Here is a 17,803-nt window from a genome sequence, read left to right as displayed (position 1 = left end):
TGACAACAAGGAACCATGCTAAATTATAGCTTTCTGATGATTTAATCGTAGAAAAATAACCGCTACTTGTTCTTCTTTATCAGTAACCGTTGAAAAAAGAGAATTTGGTTTCTTTTTGAGGCTACATAAGGACACATTTTTTGCTGATATATTTTCTAATGCTGGTTTTCAGAAAAAGTCAGGCTGTTTTGAAAAAAATAGAAATTTTATGTGTCGATTTATCTCAAGCTTCTTACAGGTTAATTGTGATGACAAATCACTGCTCCATGGGAATACATCAGCTTTGCTATATTGATAAAAGCAGTGCTGAAATTAAAGATAGCTCACTAAAATAATAATCTGTTTTGTTGTACATGTCCCTCTACAACTTTTTGAGGCATTTCGTCCTTTTTTAGGCAGCTTCCCAATAAACCCCTAAGAGGCCACAACATTGATGAAACGCATTTCTTTCTCTTGTCTCCCCAGGAAAAGAAGAATATGTTGCAACCTTCAAAGGATCTGAGTTCTTCTGCTACGACTTGTCCTTGAACCCGATTCAAAGCAGCAGTGATGAAATCACGTTGTCATTCAAAACCCTACAGAGGAATGGACTAATGTTGCACACGGGCAAATCTGCCGATTACGTCAACCTGGCGCTGAAAAATGGGGCTGTGTCACTCGTCATTAATTTGGGGTCTGGAGCCTTTGAAGCTCTTGTGGAGCCAGTCAATGGGAAATTTAATGACAATGAGTGGCATGATGTCAAAGTTACAAGGAATCTACGTCAGGTAACAGTACAAATGGTGATGAAGCGATGAACTAAATTAATTAACAAATGCACTGAGATCATTGCCATCACAAAATAAATTTTCCTCAAAACAATTGGGTTGCTTAATTTAATCATGGTGTTATGGTGGAGACCTTAACAGCGCCACAAGAGAGCAGGGACATCTAGATTTGAATTAAGACTGCAGTTCAGTTATGGTTATGTCTCTTTAAAGTTAATAACTGGGCATTTGCTTACATTGAATAAAGTACTAAAAGGAACAACCGAGTCTTAGATAGTTCCTTGTACAGTTTAATTTGGTGGATCTTGAACAATGACGAATCCCTTTGAGTCTGTTCTCTCACTCAACTAAATGTCTATTGACCTAAAAGTTTGTTAAAATTCCCCAATTTCTTTCTGCTTTGAGAAATGACCCAGTAGCCTTCAGATTCTGGGCTTCAACACACTGTCAGCCTGTTGGATCCCTGACCAACTTAGAGATAAAAGTTTAGTTGAGAAACCCTTTTTTTTTTTGTGTCAGCTGAGTAAGTCCGTAAAGATATGGGTTTAAAAAATATTACTTGTACAATGTTCTTGTGTCTAATTATTTCTCTGAGAGATACTACTTAGAGCATTCAGGAGGGATTTGGGATATGATCTCAATGAGAATTAGTCAATTTCATAGGTGTCTAGAGAGGAAAACTCAGAAGAACACCTGGGTAAACACTTTCAACACTGCAACCCTATAAACCCTACTTTTTCATTTTCATAATTGGTTGTCAATAGGCTTTGTTGACCATATACCCCCCCCCCCTCCTACTCATCTATAAAATTCTAGTATTATGGATGAGTAGGTATTGCCAAGGTACAACAGGGTATTTCCATTTTAACAAAGGATTCTTGTGTAATGTGTTTTTGATTTTAAAATGGAATAGAAATTAGTCTTTGCTTCTGTAGAGAGAGGACCCATGATGTACATCTGAATAATGGGACCAAACAGCCTGACAAAAGGCAGGAAAAAATATTACAATGATACCACCATGTAGAAACATTCAAGAAATTGTCTTTGTTTATACATGAGCAGTTTTATTGGATTATTGGGACATAACCTGTGTAATCACCATAATACAAGTCAAATCATTTGCACTGTTTGTGATTTTATCAATCAGAACTTATTGCTAAACTATTCAGCTACTGGTAAACAGAACTATGTATTTTTTTTCTAGTTACCAATTATTAGATAAACACCAGGGGGAAAATATCTCTAGATTTGTTCCTGCTCCCTTGCTGTGAAATGTTTATCTTCACCTCAGCATTTAAAATGCGTAGTTTGCAGACTCAGCACTCTGGTTATTGGCAAATATCTGCTGTTTTCCTACTTGAACATTCACTGCATTCAGATTTAAAAGGAAAACCGAGCATACTGAGTGCATGCTGTACGGGGGGATCAGAATAGCCATCCTCCTCATTTCTTGTCAGGTCCTCTTTTCTTTGTCTCATTGCAGTAAAGTGATCCTAAAGTTCATCAGTAAGACCAAATGAAAGGTAACGTATTGAGTGAGTGCCAGAAAGTCTGATGCGCTGGATTGGAAAATTGCTGAAGACTGAACAACAACATTAAAATGCAAATAAATAATAAAGAAAAAGAAAAACAATAAGGTTTTCATAAATATTTTGAACATGGAAACGCTTAAAGAGGGTCAATTGATGTGCTTTAGGCGTTCTTTTTTATAAACCATACAATATCTTTCAATCACAACCTTTTGTTAGATGTTTGGCTCAAAAGCCTTTTTCTGCAATTTAGCTATTTGGGCACACACAGAAAATGGTGCAACTATATCAAGACAATCTCAGGGAGTCACTGGTTCAGCTATGGCTCCTCTTGGGGAGCGTTCTTCCTATTTTTCTTGGTCAGCTTTTTTCTTGTTACACTTATTTTGCCCCTTTTTCTTTCCTCTATGTCACTAACATGCTTTGGAACAAACTAACATCATTCATGGAATGTGCCATTCTACTAACCAGTATGGGTTTTGTCGTTTACCAATGTACTAACAGTATTGACCATCATATATTATTTGAGTAACAATCGTTATTCTGTTCACAGTTTTTAATTTCCTTTCTCCCCCCTTTTCCACAAAGCACTCAGGCATTGGACACGCTATGGTAAACAAACTACATTGTTCGGTAGATATCATTCTAATTGTTTCTTAGTTTGGGTTTGCCGTGTGTTTCTTTTCTTTCTTTTTTTTTTTTTTTACTGTAGACGTCATTTACAAAATAAGGGAAATTGCGGTTGGTACTCTTCTGCTTACTTTTCAAATCCTTTTATTTATATTTTTCGGTTCATTCATTGGTTTTCACTCTGTTTATTCCACCTGTTTTCTGTCCACTTCTGTTTCACCCACTCTTTTTTTAGGAGCATCATTTTCGAGCTATTTGCAACAAGCTGTGGTTAATAATGAGGACGCCCTCCTGTCTGGCTGGACTGATGCTCTGTGGCTCAGCCAGTTGTATCCCCATCCACTTTGCATGTCATCTTCTTCAACTTACATGTTGGAAATGTCAAACTGCACATTTGCCAACATGAATGTAACACTTGAGCTGTGTTTGTCATTTCTTCTCTGGTGCTTTATTATTTCGTTTTGTGATTTGGCAGTGCTCATAAACTTTTTCCACGAGCTTTTGCATGTGAGTGACACTGTGGCAAGCATAAGACATTATGATTCAGTATCCAAATAAAGCATTTGGGAATCATTTCTTTTTGATTACTTGTAAACAAAAAGAAAAGACAAATACATGCATGTTTTTAATGCCCCAACCTTTTTCCTACTCTAAAAAGGTGATTGCATGTACTCCCTTTCTAACATAGTAGCACGTTATGATCTAATTTATGTAAGTACTAAATGTACTAATTTAAAATAACAGTTGAACTAACCTAGATAGCACTTTACTAACACCATTTTTGTGTCTGCTAAAGTATTTTTAAGTTGCATTAAAGTCAATACTAACACTGTAGTATGGGTAGTTTACTAACTATATAACCAAAACAGTTTTGGTTACAAATAATCAAACTGGACAAAATAATAAGAAAACAAGAAAAAACGACATTTAAACAGACATGAAAATGGGTTTGGGAATATAAAAATGGGAAATATGTCATTGACAAACGAAAAAAAGGGAATAACAATGCATAATCTAGGCTGGCTCCCTATAGCGTGTCCTTTCCCTGTGCTTTGTTGTGTAGGTAACCATATCCGTAGACGGGATTCTGACCACAACAGGATACACCCAGGAAGACTATACCATGCTAGGCTCAGACGACTTTTTCTATGTTGGAGGAAGCCCGAGTACAGCAGACCTTCCTGGATCTCCAGTTAGCAACAACTTCATGGGTTGCCTCAAGGAGGTAAACACCGCTTCTCTGTGAACTCTTAAGACTGGTGGGTGTATGGGATGTACAGCTGGCTTCACCTCAGGACACCAGAACCGGCTCTTTACACCCACACACTGACCCTGCCTCTTTCTGAACACTGTCTTTTAGTTGGCATCTCTTTCTCTCATATAGTTTGATGCAAACTTTTTATGATCATTTTTTTGCAGATTCCGTTTCTTCTGTGCACATTCAATGTTTTAAACACAAAAAGTACCAACTTACAGACATGCACTGAGCTCTGTCTTAAAGTGGAATTCAGCTCCGTTCTCCAGTGGGTCCGTCAGGTGCACATCAAAGAGAAACGGTGATCCAGAGATGAGGGAGTTGAATTTTCATGAGCAGTTGGGCAGCTCTCACCTCTATTTGGATATGAGCTCAGAACAACCGACTGAGACCCTATCTTCATTCGGACTTGTTCTATCTGAGTTTTATTTAGTGTCAACTGAAATTTGCCTTCCAAGTGCTAGAAATGTGACACAAATACTGCAAATATAAACAACATTTACAACCTGGTAAATGTTGTAAATGCAACATTTACCAGGTTGCATTTACAACCTGGTAAATGCAACTCCTTGCATTTACCAGGTTGAACCCAATTTTAGAACAGCCTTATGTCATGGTCAAGATTCTACTCAGATTTTGCTCTACATTGACATGGTAGCTTCAAGCAGTTGTTACAGATATGTTAGCTATCGATGATGCAACTCTGCTGTGCTACTGAATTAGACTGAGGTCATTGAAGTTCAGTGTTTAAGAAATCTGTTTAAAATGCTTTGAGTTGTGTTACATGATACACATTAACCTGCTGGAAGTAGCTATCAGAAGATGAGTTCATTGTGTTCATAATACTCAAATAATATTAAAGCACTAAAAATGTCCCAAGAATCAAACCCCACGTCATTACATCAGTGTGAAATATTGATAAAAGGCAGAATTGTTCTTGTCTTTAAAGCTGGGATATGTGACTTTTATTTTTAAGAAAATAGTTTTTTACATATTTGTTGAAATTCTATAATATGAGACGGGTAATTTGTCTCAAAAATGAGACAAATTACTTCAAGACTGAGCTCTTCCACCTCCTCCCATTGCTACCATTGCTGTTTAAAGAAATGCACAATCAGTAAGAGGCAGCAGGAAGGCTGCCATCCTCAGGTATGCAATGCTAAATCTCCTAATGTCGGAGAAACGATTTACCATTGCAGGAAAACTGTTTATCTGGAGCTCATTTTTTTCACAAATGAGCTCTTATATTATGCTGTCGCAACATAATGATGATTTTAACAAATACATAAAACATATATATTTTTATAAAAGTTGATAACCCCAGCATGTTTGTGCCAAATGTACAACCAATCATATGCATTTTACAGCTGAAATTGAACTCATTGAACCTAGTCTGGTTTTCTGCTGCTGTAGTGCATCTGCTTCTGCTTTGACTTTTGCTTTCAGAGATTCTGCATGTATTGGTTTTTAACAAGTGGACATTTTAATTACAGTTTTCAGTCATTTTGAAACAGTCTGCCCATTCTTCTTTGACCTGTGACATCAGCAAACCATTTTAATGAGCAAAAGTTCTGCCAACTGGATTTTTTCTGTTTTTTAAGTCACTCCTTGTAAACGTGAAAGTGGGTTTTGCATTAAAATCTACCAGTATATGTCAGCTGTGAACTATTAACTACTTTTGCATGTTGTCTCAACCAGATCTAATGCCTAAGTGCATAATTTTGGATCTGATTTGTTATTTGTGCTAACAATTAATTGAACAAATATATCTGATAAAGAGGCTGGCTAATGTATTTTCTTTCAAAAGATGTGTTCACAGCTATCTAATCTAGTTCATAACCCTGAGGACATCTTGGGTGTGGTCATTATAAGAAACCTAGCAAATTTCTCCTTTAACTCTAATGCTTATACTGAACTGCTCACAATCTTTTACATGTAGCACGCAACTATAAATGAGAAGAAGGGTAAACCAAATTTCTGCTTTTGCATCAGTGATTCAATTTTGCGTTTTAAATCTGTGCATTTTATCATAATCATTACAACCGAATAAGACTGCAGCACAAGAGCCGGTCAATAAATTGACAAGCATTTTGAAGACATTACATACAAAAATAAATTGCACTGAGTAGCCGCTAGAACAGGCAAACCTGTCCAATTGCTTGTTGACACAAATAGCAAATAAGCCAATTACAGGGCAGTAGCTCAGTGCATTTATTTATCTAGCTATGGTGAGGGCAAGTTCATGAAGTTTGAAATGAGCATTAGAATAAGAAAAAAAAAGGGTTTTAAGTGGCTTTGAACGTGATGTGGTTGTTGATGCCTGACAACCAGGTCTTGGTATTTCAGAAAATGGACTGGGATATTTGCATTCGGCCATTTCAGAGAAGAGAAAATATCCTGCAGGTTGAGGTTGTGCGGATAAAGATGTGCCCTAGTCAGAGGAGAAAGGGCTAACTGGTTCAAAATGATAAAATGGAAATGGAAGCTCATATAACCACTACTTATAGGTAAAAGTATACAGACTACCATCCAGGAGACACAAGACAACAAACTCTGAAACAGAGGACTACAGTGGCAAGTCTATGAATCCATGGCATGACGAATTAGGGCCATTTTGAAGGTGAAAAGGGGTCCAGTCTGGTACAAGATGTGACTTATAAAGGTATCTGATGAGCATAAATGGAACTGTAATAAGAACTAAATTGAGAATGATATATCTCCAGGGTATTGTGACTATTTACTAGTTAGTAACTCAAATCATGAAGACAATAAAATTAAATACAGTTAACAATATACTCAATAGCATACAGCAAAACAAGACATTTTTTCTCTGGGATATGTAACATGCGGGTGTGAAAAAAACAACATAATCTTAAATAAATACCTAAAAGAATGCAGAATTTGTTTAAAAAACATGCAACTTATAAAATGCACAATCTTAACAGCAGAACAGCATCTCAACAGCTTGTGGCAGAAAAGTGTGAAGCAGTCTGGTGATTTTGCTTTCGATGTTCAGTTTGTAGAGTTTACCAGAATGTCAAGTCCTGTTCCCACAGCATCTCTAGAAGAGATCCTGGAAACATAGGATTATGTCCCAGGTTCCCTCACTTTCATGGGGTTCTTGTTTACCACATGAAGTAAAGAGACTATCAACTCTGCACAAAATTGAGGATGCTGATAAGGAGTGACGTTTGGGTTTTCGCAGAAAAGCAGTCTCGATCTCAGTGATGTTTTTGATGAGGTTATCTGAGATCTGTTCACAGCAACTTCAAAGTTTACAATCAAATGTCAGGCAAGTTCTGGTGGACAGTGGAATCTTGAGTATAATTTGACAGAACAATTAATTCAAAATCATCTGCTGGTTTGTCCTTTGTCAAAAAATGCATTGTTATAAGTTAACTTGTGTTTTATGGTGCCAGAGTCATAAAAGTGAGAGAGGAAATGAGAGCTCATTACAGGGTGTATAAAATGATTAGTGGATTAGCAGCTATTAGAAAGGACTCACTGTGCTCATTTCTAATTTTAAAGTACCTGAATCTCCCACCCAGCTGTATCTGTAGCTCCTTTATTTATGAGGCAGTGAAGCAACTAAGCTGGCTCTCAAACTCTCGTATGCCTTCTACATCTTCTATAAGGTAAAGGTTTGAGGACTAGAGAAGACTGTTATTTATAATGACTGTGCTGCTTTAAAGCAGCCATGTTCCTTAAAAATGTCACATTACAAAAGGAAATAAAAATTAAGTTTATAAAGCAATACATTTATTTTTTTCTCCAATTAGATCAAACAGTTAACCTGTTTATCTGGAATACATACAAAATAGTATGCAAATATTTCATGAAACTGTAATGCAGCTTGTAGGTAATTGACTGATATATTCCTTGCCATTTTACTACACTGGTAAGCTTCATCTCAGCTGATAGTGTGGAATTACACAGGTGCCCCATCACAGGTCAGCCTCTGAGTATGTTGTAATGGCATATGAGAAGCAGTTTACCAGCATGTGCTCTACTCCCTGATTGATGGTGTGTCCCCATGGGACTTTGTTGCAGTGTTTGTGTGCAGATTCTAGCCTGAGCTGCTATGCCTTCCCTGTTAGTTCTGATGGCAAAACAAACGGTGGTGCAGTAATAGCTCAGTTGTCACAACTGTGGTTTGATGACAAATTAGTGCAGCACTACTGGTGCAGAGCAAAGCATAGCTCTGACCAAAGCTTCTTTAACTTTGAAAGATGCCCTTTGTCTTAACTTTAAAAAATTGATTTGGGTTTATTGGGTTTATCTGTTCCAACTTTGTCTCAGGGACTCCAGTCTAGCTGGCTGAGATATTATCCTTTATCCCTTTACTCCTTTCTACATTCTTTCTTTAGATATGATGTTCTGGTAAGATGACCTTTCTATTTCTATTTACTTTTATTTAATTGTAAAAAAAAATCCATTCAAGTCAAGAACACACTGAGATGTACAAAATAAGAAATAAGGGTACATATGTGAGAATAAAGACTTTACATTATCAATTTGCTAGTTTTCATGCAGTTCAGCACTCCACAACAGTGAGTCTCTTAGCTTTTCTGTAAATCCAAGCATGATCTTAAATAATTCTGATCCACAGTTTCAAACTACATCTTCCTTAAATGTTAAGCAGAGTATATATGAGATGGTAATAAACATCTCCAAGTATTCCAATGTACTCCCATTGGATGTGTCCTCAATTTCATGTGAAGCTTTTCCATACCAAGAAATACAATAGCAAGGCTATTTTTTTTTTCTTTAAAGTAAGGTTTATCTGATTTGACCCAAATGTAGATGTAATACAAATTCTCTTTTAGTTTGTAGTTCATATCTTTTGCAAAAAAAGGAATGTGTTAGTGTTTTTTTCTCCTTCTATAGTTTCATTAGTTTTGTTTCCTCCACAATAAATGTCTACTCCTCCGAATGTTTGATTTGCAAACTGATTTGACACACATTTAAGCTTCTGTGTCTATTTCTTTGAGGTGAAAAGAGGAAAACCACATTGATGTTTTAATTAATCATTTTGACATTTGTCTAAATGTTAATTAGTGTCTCATATGGATATTACTCATAACTACACAGATTCCTGCAATGGCAGCTGCATAATTGCAGCAGACATGGAAATTGGATAATTACGAGGTGGTGGCTGTGTGTTTTATTTTATTTATTTATTTCAAGACTGTTGCCAATTACATTAATGTGCCACTGAGTGTGTAACTAAACACACTGTGGTTACCTACTTAGTTCACAGTATAATGTTCTGATGGATAGCAGCAGTTATTTTATTCAGAAACAATCACTGACATTTACAAAATAACTTCCTGAGAGATTTAACCTCACATTCTAAACTTGTTAAAAATAAAATAAAAGATCACATTCATAAGCCAATGTAACTACTAATACATGCAATGTCTTGCAAATGTATTCACAACCACAAAACATTTTTTTATATTTTGTCACATTACAGCCACAATTGTCAATGTATTTTATTGGGATTTAAAGATTTAGCCTTGTACAGAGTATTGCATAATTATAACACCCAACATTGTTACAATGTGTTTAAAACTTCATTTACAAGTGACATAATCAATATGTACACCTTAGAGTTATTTACACTTAGTAAAATTACATTTTAAAATGATCCCAGTAACCCTAAATAGGTTAAAGCTGGCATTAAAAATGAATGACATTGAGTTCCTACCCTCTTTCTACAACAGCTAGTGGTCACAATTCCATTCTAATTTTTTCATACAAAAGAACTTCATGAGACATGTCCCACTGATGCTACACCTGGTCTGGGTCATATTGTTTGAGAGCATTACCTGAAACAAATACTGTATAGAGTTTGCAGAATTAAAATCTGTAGAAATCTTCACCTAATCAATTTTCTAAATTGAGTGCAACATACTGAGTGCTGCAGAGTGGATGAGTAAGCTCATGCACTCATTTTTTGAAAGGCATATCCATCATCTGCCCACTTCTTTTTTTATAATTACAGCTCCAACCAGGGCTTTAATCACCATTTTACACAAGACCTGTGAACAAGACTGTAGTTTAGATTTATCCCTTTCCTCGCAATTCTCACATGCACTCTAAAGATATTTTACCTACATTTCCCCTCTAAACCATTATCAAAGTTGCTTTGTAAACTGAGAACTTCACTTGTTTTTCCGGTAGTAAAAATCAAAATAGATGTATTGCTTTTTTCCCTCCTGCCAGTCAGCATACACTGTGCACTTGTTGTGAAGTCATAGAAAGTATGGAGAAGTGTGACACATTTGGTTCTATGTAGGCAAAGCTCCTTAGTTATAGATACAGTTTGACAAACCTGACCAATTTTGGGGGCAAATATCACCTGTCATCAGGGATTCAACATGGATAACTGCTGATTAGTTATTGCATACTGTTGCATTTTGCAAGGCTGTACTGTATATCATTTATGACTGTGAAAAATTATTTTATTTTATTCTCTCCTTCTCCTCTTCAGGTTGTTTATAAAAACAACGATGTGAGGCTCGAGTTGTCTAGGCTGGCTAAGCAGGATGACCCCAAGATGAAAATCCATGGCACTGTGGCCTTTAAGTGTGAGAATGTAGCCACTCTGGACCCCATCACATTTGAGACACCCGAGTCGTATATTATTCTCAACAAATGGAACGCCAAAAAGACTGGGTCCATCTCCTTTGACTTCCGCACCACCGAACCCAACGGCCTTCTACTTTTCAGTCATGGCAAGTCCAAACAACAACCAAAGGACTCCAAGACACCCCAAACTCTTAAAGTGGACTTCTTCGCCATTGAGATGCTGGACGGCCATCTGTACTTGCTGTTAGATATGGGCTCTGGAACCACAAAGACCAAAGCAGTCAATAAAAAAGTCAATGATGGTGAATGGTACCATGTGGACTTCCAGCGAGATGGAAGATCAGGTAATTTTCAAGACCTTTAAAGGATGTATAGTCTGTATGTAAAGAAATTTCAAATTAGACAAAAAATATTGGTGGGGAAAACCTGTAAATTATTCAATATTGCTAATTGGACATCTAAAATTATACAAAATTTAACTTGTAAACTTAAACATGTAGAAGGCACTAAGTGATGTATTCCTCTGTGAAAGAACTTTCCATAAATCTTAGTAAACTTCTGTAATACCCCCAGACAGCTGCTTTAGGTCAGAGCTGTGGAAAGCTCAACTGGAACACTAGTCTGAATTAGATTTGTCTTTAAACATCTTTATTCATTATAATTCAGCTCTTAATATTGGCAAATACCTGATCTTCAATTACATTTGAGGGGGAAAATATCCTGATTGAGCAACCTTTTGAGTTGCTTTTGAGTTCATTTGATACGTTGAGCGAAAGCTCAGTTGTTCACTTTTTGATTTTTTTTTTTTTACCTGGCACAAAGCGCTACTTGTGGATTAGCTTTGTATTATTTTTAGCAAAAAAAGAAAAATATGCATCATCTTTCATTGTCTTAAGTTTTCACTGAAAGCTTATTATATTCTTTTCAATATATCTGAAATGCATAGTTTTGAGATCAGTAATTCAACTTCAGTCAATCAATGCTGAGATCCCAGGCATGAGTTTGAAGCAGAATAACTTTTTGCCCAACATGTCCTCTAAGACTGTGGCTACCTCACTCTAATCTATGTTGAGTTGCTTATTGAAACAGCAATTTGTTAGTGTGAGCTTAAAGCCAGGGTCTAGCAATGTCATGCTGCAAATTAGATATGCCCTTTGACCATGTTTTCCACTCCATCTCAAGAGGTGGAAATTAGATTAAACTGTTTCATTATCCCCCAAAGCAATATTTGGTTGCAGTTATAAATTGAGCTTTCAAACAGTCAAAATCATGATCATCTTTTATTTAACATTAATATATGTGTTAGTCAAATTAAGCATCTATATTTTTCTGAAAATTAAATATATATTCAACTCTGATTTTTTTGCATGTTATTAAAAGTAGTCACTAAGTGTTTTCTTTTTTCATTTTACAGGATAGAGAAAACTGACTTTGCTGAAAACATAAATCTCCAACATTTAGTTACGGTAGACCAAACTATAAGAAACAATGTCTTGCTAAATTAGATTGTGTTCATTATCTGTATAGTACCCTCCTATCATCCAACCACACATACTTACTCACCCCCACTTACTCTAACACATCCACACACAACCTCAAGCCCTCTCGTCAAGTTCTCTTTACTCACCGCTCTCTCTGTCTACTCTGCCTAAGTTTCCATGGAAACAGGAGGTGGTCTCTCCCAGGACTAAGACAGTTGCTGCACAGTGCTGAGCTGTACACTAATGACATTTCAGAGTAACTGTTCTTCTTCCCTTCAAGTCTGGTAGCAACGTGTTCATACCATAGAGTGTAAAGGGGACATAAAAATACTTTTTGCAATAGAGACATAAATCCAAAGCATACAAACATAATGGCTAAATTAGGTAGAAATATCAGTTTTACATCAGATTAAGACTGCCCACACACTCCAACCTGTCCAAGAATGTGTTAAAGTAAGACCAAAAACCTCATTTCACTATGAAGGTGAGCATGAGCCTACTGTGATATTAGTACTCGCCACATACTTCTCCCACTTCTGCTTTTTTAAAATCATCATAGTGCTGCCATCAGAGGTATTACATCTACTCTGGGATGTATTTGCAATTTGGAGGTGTATGCACATACATACTCCATACTCCCAGTGGACTATAGAAGCTCATTCAAATTGAGAATGATCTCTTCCTAATGTGATTTATTGGCTTCATCCAATGGGAACCAAACCGGCAAATAGACGTCTGCTTTTTTTATCCATAAATTCTTAATTTTAATTGCTTGTTAAAATGTTTCTTGTTGCAGCCAGAGCAGTGGTGGAAATCTAATCTGCTTAGTAGCCATGGTTCCAAAATGGTACAAAGTGTGACAACTTGGAGTACTGCCAGCCTGATGTGGCCACTATTAGGTAGTAGCTTTACCATGAACTTCTCCTTCACATTTTCTGATGACCAACATGTCAAGAGGCCACAGATTATCACATTCAAGAACCTTCCTAAATCCAGTAATGCCGTCACAACAAAAACAACACAACAATTTCATAGCATAACAGTAACATAACTCCCACTCCTTCAGACAGAAAGGCCTATCCTAGCCGGTATATAAAATATTTGCCATCCTTTGAAAGTCACATGTAAAACTTAATAAATTCCCTGTCCTTACTCTTATTCGTAAGGGCTAGCCATCCTTTATACTGCAGTGTCCCTATCATGTACTTTTTGATATTTGACTGTACATAGATCATTTTAAAACTTAAGAAAATAATTTATTATTATTTAAGTCTCTTGAAAGCACAATGCATAAAGCTTGTCATCTATGTACTGTATTTTATCAATACACACTACCAAGCATACACTACCTGAAACAAGTATTCACACCTTATTCCTTTGTGAGCAACATTTCCAGCAACTGTGACTTTTACAAATAATGATCTCTTCCTAATTTGATTTACTGGGTTCTTCCAATGGGAAGATGGCACATACACGTCTGCTTTTTAAAGTCATACTCTAACCTCATTGCATTAGTAATTCTACAAGACCCTGTGCTTTTAAGTAAGGGCTTCTTGGCTGGAAGTACTTGGGGTTTCTCACTGGGGACCTTACATAGAGATTCAACTGAGGACACACAGACACACCACTGCTTCAAACTGAAACATGCCCACAAAGAGTAAAGGAACAGATACAGAGCAAGCAGAAATGTAGTCAACACTTTCTTCATCCTCACAGCCACCTTACTGGCTTCTTTTCCCGCTGAGAATCCAATCACATCAGGGAGACTTGGCTGTACCGCCCTAACTGGATTGCAGTAATCCCCTGTCTAACATGTTTTGGGGATGTGCGAGTGGGGTTACAGGATCTCATGCCAAGTTCAGCCAGTCTGCTGATGCAGAAGGTATGAGAGGGATCTGAGCTGTCTTTTGGACCCCTGTGATACAGTTTGGTAATAAAGTGCTCCTTGCGGGCTAGCCAAGAATGTGAGAGTGAGATATATATAGAGAGAAATAGAAACGTGTCCTTAATATAATCAGGTGCAACCGGTTGCCATAACTCACCTAATCAGTAGTCAGAGAAACTAGTCAGAGACCATTGAAGGATGAATGTTGCTCAATACAGAGGAATTCTGAAAGAAAAACTGAAGATATGAAACTGGGGCAGAAGTTTATTTTCCAACAGTAGCCTTATTATCCTGTAACCATTGTTAAGATCCATAGTTTACAAAGTCAGTCTCCAGCAGTGTCCTACATGTTCAGATTCAGATATTGTACTGATTGAGCACACTTAAATAGCATGAGTGATTCTTGAGCAGAGGCAGGTGCCAAGCTAAGAGTGTAATTTTGACATTGGAATCAGCTTTGTTGAAGTAAGGTCACATCTTTGATCAGTAGGGCAGCATGCCTGGATGAGTGGAACTGGACACACCTAGTTTAGATCTAAGCATATCCATATCTTAAAATGGTCCAGTTAAAGTCCTGAACTAAGTGCACAGCTACTTTTGCAGCCATATTATTTCTGTATGTGTTTGTCATTAAGTCACCATATTAATCACATATTACTCTTTTACGTCCATTAATAGATTTGCTCAAATAGATATACCCATTTTGGCTGCTAATATCAGAAACGCTTTCTGTCCTTCAGTCTTTATATATGTGTTGCGCTTCCCATGGTTCATGCCAGACACTGGCTCATGTCTCCATAGGATTCTAGTGTGGCTTCAGACATAACATAGTTTGACTATGTTTACACAATACCTTGGAGGACTATGACAAGTGAACAGACCAGTCTGAGGCCTCAGTGATGATGGCATCCATCTTCCACTTGCATCAGCTTAAGTCAAGATCAGTTTAGAACAGTATATTCTAAGAACACAATTTCTTAGCTTGCTGCCTATGAATGTAAGTGATTGTGAGACTTACAGTAAGTATAGGTATGGCCCAATTATGATAAGGGACTATTAGCTTGATAATGACCCCTTCAGTATTTACTTTGTACATGTATTATTCACAGACCAATCATCCAAATCACTTCCGATTTCCACAGGGTGAGATATGTCAAAACTGAGAGTGCAGACACTCATGTCACAATTCATCCTGATCGTAGTGATGTTTATTCTTCAGCTGGGCACCTGCAGTCTGGGAAAAGTTTTCTCACTAATGAGTTTGATGTAGTGAGCTCGTTAGCTGTAACCTGAAGGGAGCTGTTCTGGCTGCATGACGGGTGGCCCATGCCAAGTGTGCAGAGCTTAGAAGTCTCAACAGCTGGTGCTGGAGAGAGCAGGGGCAGTGGGTGATGGCAGGAAAGTGCTTGGAACAGATGCCTGGGGCCAAGACCCTGAGAAGAGAGCTGGAACATGTTACTGTGCACCAGGTTAATCATTGTGCACTAGGTATTTAGCTGTCTCTCTCTCATGCATTTTTCGAAGTAGGCTGAATCACCTTGACTATAAAGTGCATGCATAATCAAGATTATTAGCATATATTTTATTTCTAAAGAGCTTAATTTCTGTTGGATAACATTTTTGAAAAACATTGCAATGACAAAAGAACAAAAATAAATGAAATGCATTAATTACATAATTGTGATTTATACAGACAAACATGCTAACAATTGTAATGAAGTGTGAAAAGCCCATGTTAATGTCTAATTATTATTTTTAATTATGTCAACTAGCTGTATTGAAAATGTATGTGTGGCTCAGGGCTTGTTTCCAAGCATAAGCAGTTTGACTTGAAAAGTCATCTGAAGCTGTGGTCCTATCACACACACTGGAGTCTTGCCATTTAGCCCGAAGCAGTCTGCTAATAGCTCTTTCATATCTGCCAAGGCATGCCTCCGCCACTCAAAATGTAAATTATAACTTTATGGCAGTTGTAGTTTCGAGCATCCTTAGCCTACTTTTTTCTCTACCAATACTTGTGCTGATCTTCGGCAGCACAGTGTATGGATTACTCGATGTGGATGCGGGCAGACGAGGCAGCCACCATTAATTAAAGTCCACAATGGGTCCTACGCTCAGAGTGACAGATCCATATACAAATTAATCACTCGGTCTGAGTCCCACAGTAAGGCCTTCCCTTTTTGAAGCTTTACAGTCCAGTCATGTCCGCTGTTGTTTACGGTGCTCCAGATCGAGAATTAAACCTGAATGAGAGTGATAAATCATGGCCAAGAAACACACAAACTCCCACTGCAGGTTTATGTGTTGGAGAGGCACAGACAGGGTGAAAAAACCTCAGCCTGCAGTCTGTTAATCAAGTTCAAAAAGATGGTTACGATGTTGTCCCCCACCCCCACTTTTTTGGACAGGGTGGTGGTAGAGGACGTCTGCAATGATAAAGAGGGTGATGATTTTTCTTTTCCTTACTTTTCTTTTTATGACCACTGCTTTATAGATAAAGAAGATTTATTAGGGGAAATCCAAGGAAAATGGAGAGGATACTCTCAGGGATCCCGGATTAGATTTCTAATTGACCAGCGGCCTGTGATTAATAACTTTTATCAACAGTCATCCGTCATTCTAAATGAAGACAATCCTGACCCTGTACAGATATATAACCCTAATTAAGCTAATTTCTTCATTAAACTGGGTTGAAACAGGCATTCCTTGTAAGTTTGCATCTTGAGCAAACTGCTTTTTTTGCTTCTAAAGACATTAATATATGTTATAATCTGATACATAGCCTTGTATAACAGGTTTTATTCATACAACTGTATCTTTTTATTGCTTTCTTTTTAGGTACTATCTCTATCAATACCCTTCGTACTGCTTACACAGCCCCTGGAGAAAGTGAGATCTTGGACTTGGATGACAATCTGTACCTTGGGGGTCTGCCAGAGAACAAGATGGGCCTCGTGTTCCCCACTGAGGTGTGGACAGCATTGCTCAACTATGGCTATGTGGGCTGCATTCGAGATTTATTTATCGATGGACAGAGTAAGGATGTGCGACGTCTTGCAGAGATCCAGAAGGCTGCTGGGGTCAAACCCTCATGCTCTAAAGAGCCTCCTAAGCAGTGCTTGAGCAACCCCTGCCAAAACAATGGGGTCTGCAGAGAGGGCTGGAACCGCTATGTCTGCGACTGCTCTGGAACTGGGTACTTGGGACGCTCCTGTGAAAGAGGTAGGAGTTTTCTTTCTCGTAACCTTTATAACTTTGGAATCCTCAGTTGAGATGGTCTTTATCCATATAACTGACAAGTGTATTCTTTGGTTGTGAATTCTTTGGTATTGCAAAGCATGAAAACCTAATGGGACATATCTTGAGATAAAATCGCAACTATTCAGTTTTATTCACCTGCAAAAACATTTGTATTTCTGTATGTCATAAATGTGACTGCAGGGGAAATTCTCAGAACCAGATTTTCACTTGACAATAAATGATTATTCATGTACACAAAACCACAAAAGGAAGAGAAAAGCACTGATAATTATTTTATAGCTACAAATACAATCAGAAAGGCAGACAAATATATAACAGCAGTTGAGTACATTTAGGAATCTTCATGTGCTGAAAATAACTTGTTCAAGTTGAAATCATGCATCAGAATGAAGAAATAGGAA

The 17,803-nt window shown here is 37.4% G+C and overlaps 1 protein-coding gene across 26 annotated transcripts in view; it reads left to right on the top strand.

Moving 5' to 3' along the window:
* nrxn1 (neurexin 1) overlaps positions 1-17,803 on the top strand; it is a 258,531-nt gene that overhangs the window by 86,723 nt on the left and 154,005 nt on the right. For 21 of the 26 annotated variants that reach the window (XM_023327262.1, XM_023327252.1, XM_023327258.1 and 18 more), the window contains 5 exons: positions 466-767; positions 2,885-2,908; positions 3,990-4,151; positions 10,678-11,119; positions 16,980-17,363. In XM_023327262.1, the coding sequence (XP_023183030.1) occupies positions 466-767; positions 2,885-2,908; positions 3,990-4,151; positions 10,678-11,119; positions 16,980-17,363 (1,314 nt within the window). The remainder of the gene's footprint in view (positions 1-465; positions 768-2,884; positions 2,909-3,989; positions 4,152-10,677; positions 11,120-16,979; positions 17,364-17,803) is intronic. The other 5 variants (XM_023327268.1, XM_023327267.1, XM_023327263.1 and 2 more) reach the window with 1 other exon arrangement.

Source organism: Xiphophorus maculatus, chromosome 22, assembly GCF_002775205.1.
Source record: "Xiphophorus maculatus strain JP 163 A chromosome 22, X_maculatus-5.0-male, whole genome shotgun sequence".
Classification (NCBI taxonomy): Eukaryota; Metazoa; Chordata; class Actinopteri; order Cyprinodontiformes; family Poeciliidae; genus Xiphophorus; species Xiphophorus maculatus.
The sequence above is the reverse complement of the archived record's forward strand: the minus strand, read 5'-3'. Positions and strand labels throughout refer to the sequence as shown.